The sequence below is a fragment of the Canis lupus genome, chromosome 17, assembly GCF_048164855.1.
Source record: "Canis lupus baileyi chromosome 17, mCanLup2.hap1, whole genome shotgun sequence".
NCBI classification, from domain to species: Eukaryota; Metazoa; Chordata; class Mammalia; order Carnivora; family Canidae; genus Canis; species Canis lupus.
Window position 1 is genome coordinate 893,977 of NC_132854.1, and position 22,048 is coordinate 916,024.

At 58.5% G+C, this 22,048-nt stretch overlaps 1 protein-coding gene across 12 annotated transcripts in view; it reads right to left on the reverse strand.

Moving 5' to 3' along the window:
* The window catches only part of MCF2L (MCF.2 cell line derived transforming sequence like), a 132,020-nt gene that overhangs the window by 40,290 nt on the left and 69,682 nt on the right, over positions 1 to 22,048 (reverse strand). For all 12 annotated transcript variants that reach the window (XM_072782340.1, XM_072782338.1, XM_072782341.1 and 9 more), the window contains exons 2-3: positions 13,657 to 13,740; positions 10,826 to 10,940 (exon numbers count right to left, since the gene is read on the reverse strand). In XM_072782340.1, the coding sequence (XP_072638441.1) occupies positions 10,826 to 10,940; positions 13,657 to 13,732 (191 nt within the window). In that variant the 5' untranslated portion in view covers positions 13,733 to 13,740. The remainder of the gene's footprint in view (positions 1 to 10,825; positions 10,941 to 13,656; positions 13,741 to 22,048) is intronic.

A 22,048-nucleotide genomic window follows, 5' to 3' on the forward strand; every position in this document is an offset into this window, starting at 1 on the left:
TCTGGTGGCTGCTACCAGCCCTTTGCTCCTTTGCTCCTGAACCTCCTGGAAGCTGACAGCACCTGAGGGTCTGATCTGAGAGCCTTGTCCATGACACTGATCACACCCCCCACAGATGCACCCTGCTGTCTCCCGCCATGCCTGCTCCCCATGCCACCCCAACCACAGGGGCCCTGGGTTTACCCCTGCCCAGCACTGAAAGGGGACCACTGCTCCCCTTCCTGATTCCCACAGCCCACAGAGGGCAGAGTCCCTGCACTCCTGGGCACTTGAGTCCTGGGCTCAGGAGCCAGATGTCCGCTGACCTGCACCCGTCCCTTGCCTGCCAGGGTCCTTGCCCCAGGCCCCTGCCTGCACTCATGCACCATCCATCGCCCTCCGCCAGCCCCACGGCTTTCAGGCTTCTTTCCTCCAGCAGCAAAACTGTCCCCCTAATCATGGTCACAAATCCCTTTAAAGACATCAAACTTTGTTACTATTGCCACGGAAAGATGGAATATACAGACGGACAACGGCCAGGTGTATCTAAAAACAGACCTCTGGCCCAAGACCTGCAGCAACCAGCCCAGAAAACCCGTAGTGTGGGCCGCAGCACAGACAGCTGGGCAGCCGTCCAGAAGTCACCCTGCAGGAAGGTGACTGCTGTCTCAGCAGAATACCCTGGAGGCCAGACACTCCCCTCCCCGGGGCCACCTGCCCCTGACGGCTAGGATGTGTCTAGTAACTGCGCTTCCCCAAGCTTTGTCCTGCTTCCAACCTGGGACCCACCAGAGAAAGCCCATGTGCTTCCCTCACCCATCCCACGGGACTTGCTCTAGTTAGCTGCCCCCGTGTCCCAGCCAGTGCCTGTGTCATGTCCCCCACCCCCAAGCTGACCCTGGCCAGTGCTTATGTCAGGGTTCCCCACCAAGGGCTTATCCCGGTCAGGTCCCACCTGTGTCAGGTCCCCCTCAGAGCCATCCCTGGCCAGTGCCTGTGTCAGATTCCCCCAGAGCTGACCCCAGTCAGCACCTGTGTCAGGTCCCCCCCAGAGCCATCCCTGGCCAGTGCCTGTGTCAGGGCCCCCCAAGAGCTGCAGGGAGCTCTGAATGAACAGTCTCTGCTGCTGATCTCATGTAGTGTTCTCCATGTGTGTCCATCCCCCTAATGCAGAAGAATAGATGTACGAGTGACTGTTCACCCCTGCCTCCAGTGTGGGGCTGCTGTCATCTAGGGCCCCAGGGGGTCAGTGTGCCCATGGGTGAGCACTGGGCCACGCAGCACCCTGTGCCTGGTGGAGCCATGGCCTCCTCACCTTGGAGCGGAGAGCTCCTGAGGCCCTGGAGAGTCACCGCGTGGCACCCGTGAGTCTCCCGGGGGTGTGGCAGCTGCTCCCCAGGGCATGGCCTGGGCCTCAGGGTGGACGCGCCCAAGGGCCCCACGCTGCTAAGTCGTCCACATCTCGGAGCAATGTTTTCTGCAGTTCAAGCACCTATAGGTCACAATGAGTCAGGAGGCCTCCTAGTCGATTGCGTGGAAACAGAGAAGGTGAAGAGTTTGAGGAGGGAGAGCAGCCAGGCCGGGCGTTTCCTGGCACCCACAGCTACTGCTGGCTTGGAGCTCACGGCCTGCAGCTGGAGGCGGGAAGGGACCACGGCCATACTGGACGTCTTGCCAGTGTCAGGGTCAGGGTGATGGGGAGCATTCAGAGCCACCCGGAGGAGGCCGGCTCAGCCTGGTTGGAGGACCATAGGAGACAAGGCGGGGCTGGGGGGGGCTGCAGGATAGTCAGCCGCGGCCACGCATCCCAGACCACTCTTGGCCTGTGGTGGGACAGCTGTCAGGCGGAAGACCTCCCTCCCTGCAGGACCACGGGGTCCCTGAGAGCTGGGCCCGCCAGGGGTCAGGCAGGTGGCTGGGGCGGGTGGAGATGACGGGGGCGATGGGTAGAGCAGCGGGAGCCTGGCCTCAGACAGGAGCCACCCCTGCCGGGCCCCACGGACCTTGGCATGGTCTCCCCTCTCTCTCTCTCTCTCTCTCTCTCTCTCTCCCCCTCCCCTCCCCCCTCACCCCACGGTCTGACACTGGTCTCTGGACGTCAGCCGATGTCAAAGAGACCTTGTCTTCCTCTGTAAGGAAAGGTCATGGGTGCATTTCTCTGCCCGTGTGCCCAGCTTGGAGCACCCAGCACGTGGATGATCCCTGAGCTCTCTCCATCCTGAGCTTCCCGGCTGTTTCTTCTCTCTTCTCAGGATTCAAAACCTTGCCCTGCTACGATAGTGTTTCTGTGCCGTGTTTACCTAATCCTGGTCAGTGTTTCATCCCAGAAAGCAAAACGGTGAAAAAAACTCCAAGCGCCTTTTGAAAACTGTCCTGCACCCAACAGTCACGCATCTGTCCTGAGTCCCATGGTTTCCCACCAGGGCTGCCATTGCTTGGGCATATGCACACGGTGAGCCGAAGGTGCGTGGGCGCCGGCCGAGCGGCCCTTTACCACAAAGCAGTGACCTCACCTCTCCTTCCTTCACAACCAAAAGAGCAGGAATTTCTGTGAAAAACCTGAAATCCTGGCATCTTCATGTTCTTTATATTCCAGGTTTCCCCCCACATCAATATGTGACAAAATGAACTCAGAAAGCCGAACCTATGATATCCAGGTGAATCACTGTGAATGTACCTGGGATTTGTGTGATGGCTGGCCGTGGGGCAGGAGCACGCACGGATCACTGGGAGCTCACCCACCCTGGCCCACGCAAGCTTGCGCAGCACACGATAAAACCGAGCATCTTCTCGATTTTTCAAAGGCTGATTTCTAATCTGGCTTTGGACTACTGACCTGTGCACTTAGATGTAGTTATGACAGTAATTAGTATGTTATGAATAAAAAAGATCCTAACAATCACATCAATCCCTTAAATACATTAAAAAAAAAGACGTGTACTGTCAGCCATTTCTTTATGATCATGGAATGAACTGCTCCCCAGGGACATACAGGCACCACCCTCAGAAGTCAGGGCCGTGCAGAGAAACTTCTAGAATCTCCTCATGACCTGCCTCAGGCTCTGCTGAAGCACTGGGGCGCAGGGGTCCAAGAACTGGCCCCCTTCTCCCGTCCTGACCCTGCTTATCAGGCTCCTCCCTCCTGTGTCTGCCTCTGGCATCTCTTCTCCACCTGTGCCGAAGCCTGAGTACCACCATCCCACCTGCAGCCCCGTGAGGCAGACGTGCTTGGTGCACTGACAGAGGCAAAGGAAGGGCTTCCCAGCCCCTGGCCGCACCTCGGCGTGGCTCCCTCACAGCAAACGTCCTTGTTTCCAAGCAGAGCAAGACCTGTGGTCTCTGCTCTTGGGCAGGGAGTCAGGGCACCAATCTCTTGTGCTCTTCTTCATAAATGCGGGCGCGGCGGCTGCTGACCCAATTCTCACATGGTGGATGGAACCTGGGCCACGTCTGAGCTGCCCAGCATGGCCACACGTGAACTGAAATATGGGGAGACCCTCCAACTCCTGAACTTCCCCATTTACTTAGCTTTAATTTTTAAATTTAAATGGCCACACGTGGCTAGTGGCTGTCACAGTGATGATGGTGATGGTGATGGAGAACGGAAGCAAAGAAGAGGACTGCAGGGGATAGGCAGCCTCTGGCCCCTGCCAGGAGGACAGAGAAACGGGCCCCATGTGCAGGAGGCCAGCATGGTGGGCAGTGGCCACTGAGCTCCCAGAGCTTCTGACCACGTGGGATGACGGGCAGGCTGAGCCAAGTCGTGGACAGCCAACGCCCTTTCCTTGCTAATCACACAGCTGGGGGTGGGGGAGGACTTCCAGGCCACAGCATCTGAGAGCCATGGCAAATGGATCACTGTCAAAGTGTTCCATCTCCGAGCCCCTACAACCAGCTATGTGCAGAACCAGGCTATTATAGGGAACCTGAAGGGAAAGGGGAGCACAGGTGAGGTTGCATCAGACTTGGCAGGTTTGACGTGCTGCAGCTGCTAAGAGCACAGGCTCCTGGGGCTGCCTTGAAGGGACCCCAAAACACACTCTGGATAGGACCCAGGCCGAACAGGGCATGCCTGTGTCTCCCGGCATGTGGGACACAGGGTTTTGATAGTGCCCCAACCCTTAACTGAAAGGGAAGGAGGCAGGCGGCAGGTGGAAGCTTCCACTTCTCATGTGTACGCTTTGAAGTGTATAGTACATATTCACACACACATCTTCTGTCTTTACCTTCAGATGTCATGACAAATTCAGTTGGAAATTACGTTGGCAGCAATAAGTAAGGTGCTTCCAAAGGGACCTGCTTTTCTCTTTCATTACCGTCCATGCAAACTGTGTGTGTGGGTGTAATTGTGCTGGCGTGTGCATGCGTGCATGGGGGCGCGCACCCACAGGAAGCCATATGAGTGTACATGGTGTTGTGTGTGCATGCATTCATGTGTGTACTTGCACATTTATGTGCACGCATGTGTGTGAGGCTATGTGTGCCCATCATGGAAGCCAGTTGGGAGACAGGACCTCTCTCACCCTAGTAGCCAGATGGTTTGAACCAGGTCCAGGAACATCAACGTGATCATCAGCTTCAATGAACTCTAGCAGATCCTGAATTATGATTCATTTGTGCTGAGGAGAGACAGGGGCGCTGTGCAGGAAGGAAGATCTCACTGATTTTCCAAACCCTGGGGGTGAGGGGTGAATAAAGCCTCCAGGGCCCAGCACCTGGGGCTCCTGCAGGCTGCTGGGGGGAAGTGCAAGTCAAGGGCTGCTAAAATGGTTTTTCAGAGCAAAGTCAGAAATCTGTCTTAATCTTGGCAACTCCATGCATGTGACCCTGCACCAGTGTACACATGTGTACATGTGTGAGAACGCATGTGTGTGTGTGCTTGTACAGTGCCTTGTGAAGTGGCCTTGCACGACTCCGTTTGTGGAGACAGGATCCCACTGAGTTTGGAAACCACTTCTGCCACAGCGTGAGTGGGGCAAGACCAGCTCTGGACTGTGGACATGCTTGAAGGGGGAGGGGGTGGAGGGTCTGGAACCACAGGCAGGGAGGGGTTTGGGGGTCTGGAGCCACAGGAGGGGAGGGGTCCAGGTTAAGCACTATAGGAGCGGACAGGCCAAGACGTCCAGGGGCTGGAGCCCAGGGCATTTGCCCCCCTGGACAGGCTCTGTAATCCTTCCCGGTTTGCAGAGTAATGGACTCTGTGCACAGCGAACATGGTTAGACACGGAAAAGATCAAGTGGTTGCCGCTTTTCTTTGTGTTTATGGACTAATTTCTATCAGCATAAATATGTCGTGATTTCCCTCATCTCAGAGACCCTGGTCTGCATCCCTGTCTCCAGCTCCACCTACTTGGCCTCTATCTTTGCTTCTCTTGTCTCTGAGTCCGCTCTGCCCGTTATTGTTAAATTTGCTCCAAATCACGTTTCGCTCCCAACTCTCCACCAGAACTGTTCTTGCAGGGGATCCCGGTGGCCTGTTGGCCTGAGATTCCTGCTGTCTCCCCAGGAGGTGATCATAAGTGCTCGGCTGCAGCGGGGCTCCCTTCCTTGCCCCCATCCCACCTCTAGGGGTTCACTCCCCAAATGCTCATGACTCCCAAACCCGCAGGCTGCTGGGACCCAGCTTGCATTCCAGGTATACCTGCAGGCTCTGGCCTCCTCCCTGCTGCCCCCTCTTTGGGTGACCGCTCCCCCCAGACCATGGGGCCCTCTCACTGCTACGTCCTAGTGGGGACACTGCCCCTGCCCCAGGACTGCGGCCCCTCCTACAATGCCCCTTTGCCCCATTTCACTGATAAGAATGAAGACCCCTCCTGAGAGGGTCCCACCCACGGGTCAGGGAGCTGACCACCTCCCATGACGGGGCCCTCACCTGTCTTGTCTCTCGTTTTTCTCTTTCCATAATCCAAACAACCCACTTCATTCACTGAGAATGTGAAGAGCAGGACTTGACTTATTTGTTCACTTTTGGGTCCAAGTGTGCCTAGAACCTGGATGCTTCTCACAGACAGTGACAGGGTGACCTGTCTGGGTCATAGGGCCACCCTGGGGGCAGGGCCCAGCAGACGGTGCCAAGTGAGCCTCATTGGGAAGGGCCGGGGTCTGAGGGGCCTGGATGGCAAGACCCGGTCCTCAGTGGGCCAGCACGCAGCTGCACCTGGCTGACGCTGCCCATTGCATCCTGGCATCTTTCCATGTTACCTTCACTGAGGTTTCCAGAAGACCAGTTGTGGGACCCAAGGAATTTAACAAAAATCCCCTACTCCTGGACAAGCAGAGCAGGACTAAGGCCTCCCCCACCCTAGCCAACCCGCTGAGCACACCGTTACCGGAAACCTGCTCATATAGGAATGCGGAACCCCTAACCGCCAAAGAATGTAAACCCCACCTCTTGCCCGCCAAACCTGCCTGCCAATTCTGACCAGAGTGATAGGCTAGTTCAAACGGTCACGACAGGGTAAATTGTAATTCAATTGGCCACTTGCGTGTGGACCGACATGACTATGCAATCTTCTGTGTGTGTTACAATCTCATTGGCCACTGGCCCCTATAAAACTGCTACACCTCTTAGCCTTGGGGTCCAAGTCCCTGCTCCGCTGCGTCGGGTGCACTTGGACCCAAGCTCCAGCTTGCAAATAAGCCCCCATGCGCTTGCATCGGTGTCGGCTCCTTGGTGGTTTCTCGGATTCGCAATCTTGGGCACAACACAGTCAGGTGCTTCCCATTTCTGTGCGTGCGGACAAGGCCTGCTGGGCTGCCATGAGGGATTTCAACACAGCCAGGAACTACCAATCAGGGTCATGGCTGAATCGGGGCTTCTGCTTTTGCAGTAATGACTGAAGCAGCACGTACGTTGTTTTAAAAGATGCGATTAGGGCAGCCCGGGTGGCTCAGTGGTTTAGCGCCACCTCTAGCACAGGGCCTGATCCTGGAGACCTGGGATCGAGTCCCACGTCAGGCTCCCTGCATGGAGCCTGCTTCTCTCTCTGTGTGTCTCTCATGAATAAATAAAATCTTTAAAAAATAATAAAAGATGCGATTAAAGCTGGGTTTAAAAACCGTGAGTTAAGTTCTCAGAGCAGCAGTCTGCACCACCTGCTGTAATCCTACCCTTCCACCCGTGGTAGGGGTGTTCCCCGCCTATCTCCCTGACCCAGAGGGCCAGGACAGTGATCTGCCTGCCCACCTATTCCTCCCGTGCACAGGGAGGCAGTGGGGGCATCCCAGGTCCCCAAAGGAGAGCAGGGCCACGGCCTCTCTTGGGCATCAGCACCTGGCTGGTCCTTAGCCTGAAGATGGGGACACAGGGCCTGGCTCCCCCTGGGGACTTCCCCATAGTCAGGGGGTTCCGTGAGCACCCAGCCGTGCAGGAATGCAGTGGCTCTGGAGGAAGACGGCCCCACCCAAACAGGTCCCTCTCTCAGACCTGACCTCCTCCACTGCCACCCTCAGGGTCAGGACTGAGGGCTCCCCAGAGAAGGTGGTGGGAGTGGCTGGGCCCAGGTCCTGCCCAGGGCTGCACCCCTAGCACCCGATTGCTCTCCTGTGACCCCATGTGCCCTTGGGGGCCTCAGCTGTCTTCTTGGAGCAGGCACGTGGGGTTGCGTCTGGCCCTCCTACTAGCCCCTCACCCGGAAAGGAGACAGAGGGTAAACCACAGGCTGAGCGACACCTACCACACACCCTGGTCCTCGGGAATAGAGCCCACAGCTCTGGGCCTCAGATACGCACTGGGGCCTCTCGGGAGGCTCAACAGCACCGTGGAGCCACGGGGCCACGGAGCCAGCGGCACTTTGGGTGTGAGCCGTGCACGTGTTCTGGGAGACGAGGCTTCTGGAAAGGGCTCATTCTGCCAAGGATAGAAGAGCAGAGACAGAAAGCCTGCTGTCCTAATCAGAGGGGTCAGGGAGCTTGCCCTGTGATTTGCTTCATGTGTCTCCAAATGAACATGATTAGTCCAGCACACATTTGCCAAGGAGCCGTGTGCCTGCTGTCCCTGGCCTGCATCCTAGGCAGACGTGGAGCTATGATTGTGACCATTTCATACAGGACCCAGGAAGCCTGGTGGGCAAGGGCCCCGCTTGCTCTGAGATGGAGGGGCTGGCTTCTTTCTTTAGGTGGGTGTGATGGAGGGCCTCCCTGAGGAGGCCTGGAGCATGAAACGGAGCCATCTCAAGTGCTCCACCGAGGGGCAGCAAGTGCAAAGGCCCCCAGGCCAGATTTGCCAAGACCAGCAAGCATGGGAACCCCTGGGCAACCTGTTGTGCAAGCCTGGAAGGCCCGAGAGGTGCTAGAGGTCCGGCTGCCCCCTCCCCAGCATCACGCCTGCTTGTGCCTGGGGAGAGGGCTCACGTCCACATCAGGCCTGGACTATAGGGTGTTGACATTTCTAAACATAAAATGATTCTTTGACCTTTAAAACATCCAAGAGTGACCAGAAAACAGAATGCCTCATGCAAGCCGCCACTGTCTGTGGGACCCAGGAAATTTAACAAAAATCCCCTACCCCTGGACAAGCAGAGCAGGACTAACTCCATTTCGTGCTGCACCCGCCACCTCCTGTATCACCCCCACATGACCTGCTTATTGCTCAAGGCGCTGCCCCACCCGAATCAAGCCGCTGGGCACATCCTAATCGGAAATCGGCTCTTAACAATGTAACCCTGCTTTGTGCCCCCCAAAACTGCGCGCGATTCTGACCAAAGTAATAGGCCAGCTCAAGTGGATCCTATAGGGTAAGGGGTAATTCAATCGGCCACCTGTGTGTGGACCGACAGGACTGTGCAACTTTCTGCGTATCCCATGGGCCACTGGCCCCCATAAAGCTGCTACCCCGCTTAGTCTCGGGGTCCAAGTCCCTGCTCCGCTGCGTCGAGTACCCTTGGACCCAAGCTCGAGCTTGTAATAAACCCTCGTGTGTTTGCATCGGTGTCGGCTCCTTGGCGGTTTCTCGGATTCGCGATCTTGGGCACAACATGTCTGCTCCAGGCACCTGGTCTTGGGCTGGCCACGGCCTCTCCTGGACTCAGGCGGCCGCACCCACACCAGAGACCACATGGGCATTCAGGGTCGGCAAGCCCTGCCTGCGGGCTCACACAGCGTTCTTCTCTTAGTCCAGAGCTCCCACAGCGTTCCACGCCCACTGCTGTGCACATGGGGGACTGGAGTTACATCCTGGGTACCCCACATGTCCCTGAACCCGCGTCCCTTCCCAAGGATGCCTCTCGGTGCCTGACCACCGGGAGCCCGTGTCTTCCCACCACTTCACGGCGCTGCACTCATGGCTGGTGGCCTAGCGGGCAGAGTGGGCCTGACAACTGCCATTCCGTCTCTGACCCCAAGGCCCAGGGACAAGGAACAGAGACTCTCAGAGGTACTGCAGCCCCCTCCGCCCCCCGGAAGCCCCTCGAGGGTGCACAGCCGGCCCAGGGGCCCTAAGGAAGGCTGCTAGGCTCCCGGGCTGCCTGTGGTCCCTCCACCTCCACTCAGCCACCCGGAGCCCGGTGCTCAGAACGAAAGAATGGTGGACCCTGTGTGACCCAGGCCACGACCCCATCTTTGTCCTGCCAGGTGACCACTCAGCACCCAGATCCCTGAGGAAGGCTCCCCGCCCCCGTCCCAGGGTACTAGAAGGATCTACAACCCCCAGCACTGATTGGTGACAGGCTGTTGTCATATGACAGGAACCTGCTGATAGAACTTGCCGTTTTGGTCTATTTTCAGATTAGATCAATTCATGGTGCTCTAAATTATGCAAATTCAGAACCTGTCCTTATGGATGCTGAGGAGTGAGGATGGCGTCCTGGGGACGCGGGAGGCTGAGCTTCTCCACTGCGTCACTGGAGAGACGAGGTCACCCTCGAGGCTGTCCTGACCCAGTGTGCTGCGGCTATTGCTCATCAGGGTGTGAGGTCCACGTCCTCCCCTTTCTCAGGTAGGTCCCTCGGCTCAAGGATCCATGGGACGCCCCGGTGTGGCTGGGAAACTAATCAGGGTGTAGCCCTGCCTTTCTGGAACGTGGGGTCCAGCTCTGCTCATAATAAAACAGAACCCCCGATGGGGGAGCTGCCTCTGGGGTCTGTTCTCCCCACGTGAAGGGCATGAGGGGCATGGCAGGTCAGGCCTGAGCCCCCAAGGGTCTTCCCTCATGGAGCACAAGGCCTGCAGCTCACAGTGGCCCTGCCTGTGTAACGGAGGGCTGGATGCTGTGAGCGAGGTCCCCCAGGCTCTGTTGGCCCCGGACCCCACCTGCTCTGTGGGGCCATCGATGTAGGAATGAGTCAGGGACAGATGGGGCTAGGCAGGGAAAGGCCCCAGAGTCAGGCTCCTACCCATCCCAAGAAAACTGAGATGAGACAGTAAAAACAGGAAAAAATAAACCCGGCTCCCTGGCTCCAAAATGTTAGGGAGTCTCCCCCTTTAATGGCTACTAAGTGGTCACAGAAATCCCAGATGCAGAGAAATGTTATGGGGGAGATATTAACCAGAGAGAAGGGAACCCTTGTTTGTGCTCATGTCATTTACAAAGAAACACTCGTTTGTTACAAGTGCACCATGTTTGTCCCAAACATAGACATGATATTTACAAACACACCGGATAGTGACAAGAAATTTACCAGGTTCCCTGGTCAGTTTCCTATAAAAGAAGGTAAAAGGCCTCAGTGGCAACCCTGCTGGGACCCCTCTCACTCTTGAGAGCTTTCTTCATCTCTGCTTAATACATTTCTATCCCTTTTCATTCTTCTACTCATGAGACAAGAAGCGAGGTCTCCCCTGTCAAGGTGCGCCCCCCCCCCCCCCTGCACTACCTCCTTGTTGGATGGCCTCAAGGCTCAGCAGCACGCACCTGGGGATACTGGTGAGGTAGGTCATGACATTCTGGAACTCCTTGTCGGGGACGTCGCTGAAGGCCGGGTAGTCTGGGAAGGTGATGACGGGGCTGCCGTCCTGCCCCCGCCCACCTGGGGAGAGAGCGAGGCAGCACTTAGTGCCTGCGTCCACCCAGAATGGATGGCGTCTTGTCGCAGCTCAATGTTGCTCATTAGGGAAGAAACGTGTGCTTTTCAGGGAAACCCTTGGCGTGTACAAGAGTGACATGTGTTCCAACAATCCCCTATTATCTTGTCCTCATGGGGCAGCCACCCGAATATGCGGCACTTTTCCTCCCAAACGTTCCCTGGGTTCCTGCACACGATTGAGATGGTGCCGCCTCCTCCCACAGGCATCCCACTTGCTTGCTAATGCTGAGAAGTAGTTTTCTGTGTTTTGTAAAGGACGGCAGCCACTCTAAACCCTGCACAACAGTCGGTCTCCCACCCTAGCCGACCTCCTGAGGCTCTGCGTGGTCTGTGACCCACCCCCTCTGACAACTGGGACCAGAGGGGGCCATGACTTTGGCAGCGTGAGAGGGGAGGGCACTGGGTAGGGGAGGGGGACCAGGGGGACTTTTCTGAGCCGAGACACAGCAAGGAAGAGTTGGGTGTGGGCCCAGGACCTGGGAAGATGATCTTGAAGAGGAGGCTGGGTTTGCTCTCGGGCACATGAGGTCTGAGTTGTCCCACAGACAATCGGAGAAGCAGTGGACAGGCCAGAGGCCAAGAACACCGAGGAGTCACCAGGCCCAGCTTAGAGTCTACCTGCTAGCCGGCATGCTGGGGCGGCTGGAGATGGCCCCCTTGATGGATGGCCTGTCTCCCCCTGCCTCGACCACCTGTCTGGCCTGTTGGATGTGGCACAAGTGATGCTGGGAAACTCTTGAGGCTGGGCCGCAGGACACAGCAATGTCCATCCTCCCGGCTCAGAGCTCCTTTGTGGGTGCTGGCCATCCAGGGAGCAGCAGCCTTGTGGCCACCACATGCCAGGGAGCCCAACCAGCTGGGGATGGAGCGGCTGGCTTAATGCAGGGAACCAGAGATGCCACGTGTGTGAGGGCAGCACTCTGACTCCAACCAGCCAGTGCCACATGGGGCAAAAGAACCCAGGAAGGCCCTTTCTGAATTCCCACCTATGGAATTAGCGATAAATCAATAAAAGGGTTGTCTGGACCTCCCTAAGCTTGGGGGCAGCCTGAGCAGTGAGCGTGGGCTCACCACATCCTGGACCTCACTGGAGCACATCCGGGCAGCCCCCCAATCCCCACGGCTCAGGCCCCAGGGGACCTCCCAGTGTTTCTCAGACGTGTCCTCGACTTTCTCACTGATTTACAGCAAAGTCCAAAAGCACCAAGTCTGATGAAGTTGATGGAATTATGCTGAAAACCTTAGTCTGTGTAAGTCTACAGGGGCGAGGGGCTGAGCACCCACACACCATGGAGGTGCTGGTGGCGGGATGCAGTCAGGTGCCCTGAACCGGGGCAGATATTCATGGTATTCACTGTGGGAGGTGCTGGAGGTGCCTGGTGGGGTGTAAGGGGGGGGGACCTGCCTTGGGATGGATCCTCTCGTCACTGTCACTCAGCCAGATCCCCGTGTGAAGGAGCCCTATGAGAAGCAGCGGGCAAGGTCAGGCTAGGTCAGGCCCACGGGGAGGGACCCTCCTCACATCTGCAACATCCCTGCCTGAGCTATTGGCTGGCATTTGCATAATAGAAAAGCTGTGTGGAGGGGAGCCTTAGGGCCATCCTGGGGCTCTGCTTCCTCCCCAGGTAAGGCCAGGAGGGTGGGATTACCACCTAGAGGAAGGTCAAGGTCATGAGTCTGGGTCACTATGCATCACACCTGGGGCTTTGGGGTCCTCAAGGGGCAGGGCGGGCAGGTGGCAGGAGCCTGAACAGGGCCTCAGCCCCCGAGGCAGCACCCCCACAGTGACAGATGCGCCCTCCTGTTGATGAGCCCCCCTGAGCTCCCCACTCTGTCCTGCTGAGAACCTTGGGTTCCCGCTGTGGCCCCTGAACTCTGGTCCACATGTCAGGGCCACATGTCAGGCTTCCAGCCCAGGGCACAGGCAGGAGAGCTGGAGAAAGGCCAAGGCAGCCCCTGGAGGTGAGGGCTAGTCTTGGGGCTCAGGAGGGGAAGGGCCGCCTGTGAGTGGGGCCACTTGCCTGCAAAGAGGAGCCTGTGATAGGTTGTTTTGTCCCAATGGGGCACCCGCATAGCCTGAGGGTGGCCCACTCAGGTGCTCTCACACCCTTAGCACCCACCACACTCTGGCACTGTCCAGTGGCTGGGGTTGCACACCCTGGCCAGACGGGACAGCAGGTGATCCCACGGGGTGGAGGTAACACCTGGTCCTGAGGAGAGGGTGCAGCCGCAGAGAGTCTGGGAATTGGGACCCCATGGCAGGCTGCTGCACTCCGGGGCCTTCTCTGCAGAGGCTAGGTGTGCTCTGTTGGGGAGGCTCCCAGCGTCTGGACACTGCAAGAATGAGGTCAGCTTTTCCCTGTTCCTACTTCACCCGCTGCAGGAATGTTCTGGACACCACAGGCAGGAGCGCTTGGGCTCTGTCCCTCTCAGGACCCCAAGTGACCTCCAACTGGCTCTTCTATGGCCCCAAGCCGCCTACCCCCACCACAGGCATCGCATAGCCTCTCCTGGCCCTCGGTGAAATCCAGAGCAGGCCATGCTGTAGGCCTTGTCCCCGGTTCCACCACCCGGACCAGGCCCACGTCATCACAGGAAACTGAGAGGTCCCTACCGCCTGGCACAGACCCTCCCTCCTGCCTGCCCGCCCGGCGCTCACCAGACAGATATGCAAAGCGTTTCTTCAGCTGGTCCTGGATGTCCGCGGCACAGAGCGGTGTGATGTCCTGGTGCATGATTTCATCTGCAGGGAGAGCAGATAGACACCGTGTCATTTGGTGGGAACCACCTCACACAGCCACGCACATCCGTGAACACCTGACAGGACCAGCGGTCACGTGCTCGGAAAAAGGGATTGGAGTTTCCAAAGCACAGAAACCTTTGTTTCTCAGCACACAGAAAGCTAGGTGCTGGGTGGTTCATCAATATTTAAGATGCGGCATGAGGCAGAGAGGAGGCAGGCAGGCGGGAGGAGGGAAGGACGGATGTGCAGGCAGAAGGGCGCAGGGATGTGAGGGCGGGGAACTAGGACGAGCCACCCGTGAGCAGTGCCTGGTGTGCAGCCCCCGGGAGCACACGGCCCCCGCCCCTGCCGGCGCCCCAGGGTGGCTGGGCACGTGCTCAGCCACTGCGGCCCAGCCGAGGCCTGCAGGTCCGCGGGGAGACCTGGCCGTGGCGCTGCGTCTGCAGCCTCCATACACACACAGGGACATGAGGAGGCCTACCCTGCACAAGGGGCCCCCACCCGCCGGATGCCGAGCGGTGCCCAGGGGTCCCTGAGCCAGATACTGTTGCAGACAGGAGAGGCAGCAGGGCCACCTCAGGGGCCTGGGGGCGACCCGGCAGTAGCCCGAGCTGCACCCTGGAGACTGATGGGAAGCAAGGAGGTTTTTTGAGACTCTGGGGAGCCTGGGGTCGGGCAACCAGATGTCCCTGCAGAGTGTGTGAAGCTGGGGTGCCGGCCTCAGTGCCACACCAGTGATCGTGTGCTTCACAGCCAGACCCCCACTGAATGGCAGAGTTTGCATTCTGGGGCGTTAGCAGCATTTCCTTTTTTTTTTTTTTATTTTTTTTTTATTTATTTATGATAGTCACAGAGAGAGAGAGAGAGAGAGAGGCAGAGACACAGGCAGAGGGAAAAGCAGGCTCCATGCACCGGGAGCCCAACATGGGATTCGATCCCGGGTCTCCAGGATCGCGCCCTGAGCCAAAGGCAGGCACTAAACCGCTGCGCCACCCAGGGATCCCCGTTAGCAGCATTTCTGTAGAGACTCAGGACCTGTGCTGACCACTCACGGATTCTCCCACGCCCAGTAGGAGGCCCAGTAGGAGGCCCAGGCCGTGAACAGCCTGGAGAAACGGGTCAGGGAGCTCTTCCGCCCTGAACATCACCCCGGAGGCAGCAAAACGCTACCTGCACGGAGCAGCCTGAAGTCCAGCTCTTCTGGTCTTGCAAACAAGCCAGAGTAAACAGGTGACACAGTTGGGCACACAGGCAGCTCTCTGGAGCAGCCACGCACCCTGGCGGCCCTGCTCCCGACAGGCGTGCCTCTGCCTCTGCACCTGCCCGGCCCCGCAGAGTGGCAGTGGGAGGATCTGCGGTCAGGAGGGGGCAGCAGCTGGTGTTCCTCACACTCAGAAGGGCGGGACCTGCCCGGCCTCCCCAGCACTGAGGCCGCGGCATGACATTTCAGCAGCAGCTCCCCTGTGGGGAATGAAGGCCCTGAGAGAGCTTGGACAGGTTTTCTGAATTCTGGACGAGGGGATGTGCGCTGGCCACGTGTTCGTTTGCAGTGCACAGCCCAGATGGGGCGGGGGCCGGACGTTCAGAATTTCCTTCTCCACTGGAAGGAGTAGCACGGTTAATACTGCACCTGTGCCACGGTTCGTCGGTTCAGACTGTGATCCCAGAGACACATGTCATCAAGCACAGACCGTGGCTGGTAAGGCCTCCGGGAGTCTGGAGACAGGCCCAGGGCAGGGAAAGCAGCCTGGATTCTGAGTGAGCAAGTCCCTTCATGGGGACCCAGCGTCTGTGACGATTGTAGCCTCCAGTGTGTGCCAGTTCCCAGACCTCCCCACCACCCAGACCTCAGGATTCCCGCCAGACTCCACCAGCCCACGAGGAAAGATGACCATGGGCATCCAGGTCTCTGATGGTGGAGGCTGCATGGTAATCCTCAGATGGCGTCTGTGCCCAGCTACCCCGATGGCACAGGGCTTTCCCACGTGCTAGACGGGGCTGCTCTTACTGATGATTGCTGTTCTGTCTGTGACAGAGGGACAGTCCCACTGGCTGCATCATCACCAACGTGAATTTGGTTTCTTGGAGAGACCTCTCTGGGCCTCGTCAACCACTCTCCTCTGTGGACACTGGTTGCTCTCCTGTTCCCGGAACTTCTCCAATGGGTGGGCCAAGGTCCCTCAGGCCTCGGGGACTTTAGCCTTTACACGAGCTGCTCCTAGTGATGCTTCCCCCATATCTGCGGGCCAGTCCAATCTTCCTCAGTTCCTGGCAGAGATGTCACCTCTTCAGGGAAGGCTTTCTCCACCCCCTGGCCTGGGCTGGGCCTCACAGCCCCTTGCACACCCACCAGAGCTCCTGCGGACCCACTACTCAGGCACTCAGCAAGAGATGCATGACACAGTGACTTCCCAGAGCAGCATTTGGAATCCAGCTAATTCGGCAAAGTTCTTTCTGGCATTCACACAGGTTGGCACAGAGTCTGCAGAGCTCACGGGGTGCTGACCGCTGGGGCGTGTGGACTGGTGGATCCCACACTGGCCAGGCTTCTGGGGCAGATCTCATTCTAATACTGTGTTTAGGGGATCCCTGGGTGGCTCAGCAGTTTGGCGCCTGCCTTTGGCCCAGGGCGCAATCCTGGAGACCCGGGATCGAATCCCACATCGGGCTCCCGGTGCATGAGCCTGCTTCTCCCTCTGCCTATGTCTCTGCCTCTCTCTCTCTCTCTGTGACTATCATAAATAAATAAATAATTTAAAAAAAATAATACTGTGTTTAGGTCTAAGACCCCATTTAGGTATGACCGAGAGCATCACTCTGCATAGACTGTGCTGGGAATGGCACAGAGGTAAGTCCGTTTGTAGGGACTCCATCTAAGTGCCACTCTGCTTATGTGGTCACTGGACACCCCTCCATCAGCTGGAAATAAAGACCAGGGCATGTGGTTTGTGTCACTGTCACCTAGTGGCTCCTGCAGCCCCCTGGCCGCGGCCAGCTCCTGCCCACCCTGCATCCTGATCTCGCTCTGGGATGGGACAGGTTTGCCCTTCATGGCAGAGGGCACACCGTGACCACCGGCCCAGCAGGAAATGGGGGGAGCCCCTGTGCAGGAACGGGTAAGCCGCCTCTGGTGCTCCAGTGTCAGAAGTGTGGACAGGAAGGGAGTCGCCCCACCCGCCGGCCCAATAAAAGGGTCAGGGAGGGCCCCACTCCTCAGAGAACCACTCTGTGCGAGCACAGTGCCGCGTGGATAACTACCCGTTTCCTGCATTCCCTTCTCACCAGATGCAGAAGGAGACCCCAGGTGATGAGCCAATCCCCGGGTTGATCCGAGGGAGGCTCACAAGGGGCCTGGACACAGAGAGGGCAGGCAGTGCTGCCTGTGGGGCCCCCACAGGGGTGGGGCTGGGCGGGCTTGGAGGCCTGCTCACCCCTGGGCAGGAACCTCTCCTCGGTTCAGCTCCAGACAAGGATCTGGGGGAGAAGCTCCACCACTGCAAGCCGCACACACGGTTATGAACAGGCCCCCTTCTGGGCTGCAGTCTTAGAGGGCAGGGGTGGCAGTACGCCCCATCCCTAGAGCCTCCTCCCAACACCGTGAGCCACCTGCAAGCACTCCTCCTCCTGCGCAGTGACTGCAGAGCTTGCTTTGAGGACAATTTCCTAATGGAGATGGGGCTGCATTGGAGACTCTGGCCACGCCTGTCCACTCCAAGGACCACGTGACCCTCAGCTTTGCTCAGTGGGGTGGCCACTCCCAGGACCAGGGCCTACAGTAGATGGAGGGTTCGTGGGGTCCCCGAAAGCCCACTTACAGAGAGTGGACCATCCTGGGCCAGGTAGCCCCTGCACCCCAGGAGAAGCCTCGATTTGGGTTCAGCAGCCCTTCCCTGCTGCTTGCTGGTGACCTTGGACCCTGCTCAGAAGCAGCAGGTGCGGGCAGTAGCAGAAGCCTTTGGCCATGCTTGTACAATTGCCCGAAAGTCCACACCTGCAGGTTTTTATTTTCACTCAAAATACAAAGTCCAAGGTGGAGTGACACGTGGGTGGGGTTCTCACACTGCCAAACGGATCCAGTGGTCTCCAAACCAGGAGCAAGGTGTGTGCAGAAGGCACAGGAGGAAGGGGAACACAGAGGAGTAGAGTCCTGCTGAGTAAGAGGGAGGCCCCCTGCTCCTTAGGGGCTGCGTGGGGGTTCCGTGCTGCAGCCACTGCAGATGCCCAAGGTCCAGGCCGCTTGGGTGGTGGGTTCTCCCAATACCTGTGTGTTCCTCATGGTCATTTGTGACTGGAGTGGGCGTGACCAGATCCCATTACAGGCAGTGCATCGTTAACTCAGGTCAGCAGATGTCCTCATCTCAGGAAGCAAATCCTCACCAATTCTTAAATACAACACCGTGTAGAAAAAAAGATGCTCAGGCAAAACTGCATCATGGGAAAAGCATCTTCCACTGCAGAGAGCTTTCAGTGCCCGGGCACCCACTCAGTAGGGACGTGGAGGCTGGGCAAGGCTGTGCCAGGGCCGTCGGCGCTCTCCTGCCCATGGCCACCCTGCATTCTCCACCCTGCCTGCCCCACATGGGCACAGTCACTGAGTGGACCCAGCGCCAGCTGCCCCGCCAGGTGATGCTGAGCTGAGCTCAGACCTGTTTCCAGTCCGCCGGACGGCAGGTTGGAGGTGGTGTGGTTTGTGGCACACTTGGGGACACTAGGAGGGTTTGTCTCTGCCGTAACAGCAAACCCCTTCCCGTTCATCAACGCCTATCCTAGGAAGGCTGTCAGCTGGGTGCGCCGCAGCATGCGCTGTCCGCATTCACACTGGGCCAGCTGTGGCGGGCGTCCCCGCCCACAATCCTGGGCATGGGATTGCGGATGTCACAGCACATACTCGACGGGTTCTGAGCTCTGAGCTGGACCCAACTTAGTCACAAACAATGTTGGAACACAGTCCCGTGGAGGTTAAGTACACTACCTCTGCGCCGGTGAGCAGGGCCACGCAGACACCCGCATAGGGGCCACTCCCCTCTGTCTTTGCCAAGGGCAGGCAAGTCAGCCCCGATGGCCCTCGGAGTCCTCCTTAACACCAGCTTCAGGTGGCCTGACTGAGTCTGTGGAGATGGCACCCAAGCCATGGCCAGGGCAAGCGGTGCTCAGCACCCGCCGTCCCCCAGACCAGAGCATTTCTTTGGCCCAACTCTGCAACTGGGGACAGACGGAAGGGGCCGAGGGCTCTGGGGGCTGGCGGAGAGCTCCCCCCGCGCTAGTGGTGGAGTAACATTGGAGAATCGCCCACTGAAGACCCGGCCTTCAGGGAGGTTCTGATACGAGCCCCTGCCGACCTCCCCCAGCCCGCCAAGGTCTCCCGTCAGCCGGGAGAGCAAGCATTACTTGAGCGTCTATGCGATGACCACTTGGTGCGATGGAAAGTGCCGGAGGAGTAAGAGCCTCCTGAATGCACAGGCTGGCGAGAGCAGCCACGAGACGTCGCGGTTGATTCCCACAGAAGCCTGTACCTGGAAGGGGCGGTGACAGCATTACCGAGTACTCTTCTTGTATCCACGCATTTGCCACAACCAGCCAGGAGGCAGGAGGGTTGTTATATGGACTGGGCAGTCCTGAGCCGGTTTTCGTATCGCCGTGTCCTGCTCGCAGGGCGGCTGCGCGTGCAGTGGCGCGTGTTCAGTTGTTACTGATGTTTGGGGCTGCACAGCCTGCCCCGTGCCCTGGCAGGTTCTGGGCCCTCTAAGCCACTGAGGGGGCATGCTGCGTCCAGCCCACGATTCTGTCCACGGTGTTTTCTCCTCGGCCGCCGTTGCCCAGAACAATACAACTTCAGGAGACTATTTGCTTCTAGGTGGCAGAGGACGTAGACGGCAGTTGTCACCACTGCCCATGGTGGCCTCTGCGGCAGGCGCCGAGGACCTGCCAATGTCCTCCCCAGAAGGGGGCGGGGCCCGGAGTGCAGCCTTGCATGTGATACCCGCGTACCAGACGGGCACGAGAGAGCGGGGAAGCTGACGAATCAGAACGGGCATGAAAACATCGCCCCCCTTCAGTCAACGTCAGATGTTTCCTTAAGACCTTGTTTCAGGGATCCCTGGGTGGATCAGAGGTTTAGCGCCTGCCTTCGGCCCAGGGCATCATCCTGGAGTCCCAGGACCGAGTCCCACGTCAGGCTCCCTGCATGGAGCCTGCTTCTCCCTCTGCCTGGGTCTCTGCTTCTCTCTCTCTCTCTCTCTCTGTCTCTCATGAATAAATAAAATCTTAAAAAAAAAAAAAAAGACCTTGTTTCAGAACCAGGTTCAAACACTGAAGCCCCTGTTAGACGAGATGGTTGGTGACCTGGGCTCTGATCCCATCAAAGTGCCCCACAGATGTGCAGGCTGACACACCCCATGCTTGCATCGGGGCCACACACCAGCCCCTGTTCTTCCAAGTCCTCAAGCCCCAGATTCCATGTTTGGGTGCCAGCTGTCAGGCTTCTCTGCCCCAATCTAGGTGCCACCATGTGAGAGCCCTCCTTCGGCACTGGTGGGGAGTCCCAGCCCCCTGAGCACAGCAAAGCCCAGAGCCACGTGCCCTCCTTGCATTCACACCACCGTGGGCCTTTCCAGACCATTCCTTGGGCCTGCCTGTGTGCTCGAAAGTCCCTGTGTGGGTAAGAAACCTCTGCATACACTTGCTGTGTGTGGCTCACCCTGACTGATTTGGGGGGCGGGGCGCACACTCAGGAGGCCCCACACGGCCAGAGCTTCGCCTGGTTCCAGCTCTTGAAGTCGGACGTGCAGTTTGAGTGAGGGAATCGCTGTGACGCGCAGGGTAGGAATGGCGGGTGTGTTCAGGTGAGCGTGGTCCCACGGTCCTCTGCCCTGCCCCTGGGGGTCCCCAGACCTTCGCTCCTGTCCCTTTCAGCATCTTTCTTCCTGTGTCCTGGGTGGGCTAGACCCCCTCTTGCAGCCCAGATCAGCTCACACGGGCCCTGGAAATGGGCACATTCTCAGGTGAAATGGCAGCAGGGCTGGGGCACCTCAGTGGGCTCAGTCGCCCTCCCAGGCCTGAGGCTTGAGGAAGATGGGAGGTGGAGGTAGGGAACCCACAGGCACACACTCCAGGCCTCCGGTCAGCGCCCAGCCCACAGGCTGGCCAACCAAGGCCCAAGGGTGGCCTCTCGCCTACGGCTGCAGGTCACCTGGTGGCAGTGGCAGTTCACCTGCCTGTTGGGTGTCCACACTGGCAGGTGCCTCCCCAGCCACCAGGACAGGGCAGAGTGCAGGGAGGGAGGCTGGCTGCACAAGGCTGCCGCAAGGGTGCTGCGTGGCCCGACCCTTTTACCAAATCACCCCATTATGGAACTTTCCTGTGTGGTCATCACAAATGTGGCCTTCAGCCAGGCGGCTGCTTTCGGAGCACAGACTCTGGTTTTAAGGTCCACAAAGGTAAACAGAGAAATGGGCACAGACCCGGAGCAGGTGGGTGTCTGTGAGCCCAGCATAGGCCCTACCCTGACCACAGCCCACTCAGCTCCAGGTGTCCCCCAAGCGGGAGGGGAGAGGGTGCGGGGCTGGGGACCAGGGGATAAGATGCCACACCACTCGCTCCTCGGTCCTGGGCTGCTGTATGTCATGGAGCTGGGGTCCTGGGCGGGGGTTCCTGTGGTCAGGTCCACCCCGGCTCAGGGCAGGTACTGACTGCAGCAGGGCCCAGGGAGCCGGCTCCAAACAAGAGACTGCAGCCCCTAGAACCCAGAAGGGATCCTCTTGTTGCAAGGGAGGGCTTCCTTCATACCCACACCGGGGTGTCCCCTGAGGCTGTGGCACTTGCCCATCCTTCCTGGATCGCTGACCTGGCCCCCACTTCTCCCGGAACCCTCCGAAGCCGTGGGCCTCTGCGCACAAGGGGCACCCATGGCACACCGTGGTCACGTGGAGGATGGAGCACGGCTGGGAACTCCCTTTGAAGTTCTCGGAGCTTGAGATCCCTGTGAATTCTGAGTCATCCTTCGCTTTAATCAAAGAGAGTCATTTTCCTGGCTCTGGGACGAAGTGCACACCTGTGCGGATTTGGAAACCAGCGATGGGACCCAGAAGGTTTCCACAGTCCATGCCCCACAGGGCTGGGGATCAGCGGGAGGCCATCCTGGCCCATAAGTGGAAGCAGGAACGTGGGCTCACTGCTGGCCCCAGGACACTGTGCAGCCAGGGTGCGGCCAGCTGAGGGCTTGGGGAGCCGAGCCTCCCCCACCCCAACTGACAAAGGAGCCTCAGCACAATAGAGGCTTAGAAGAAGGGTTACGAGGGCATCTCAGACA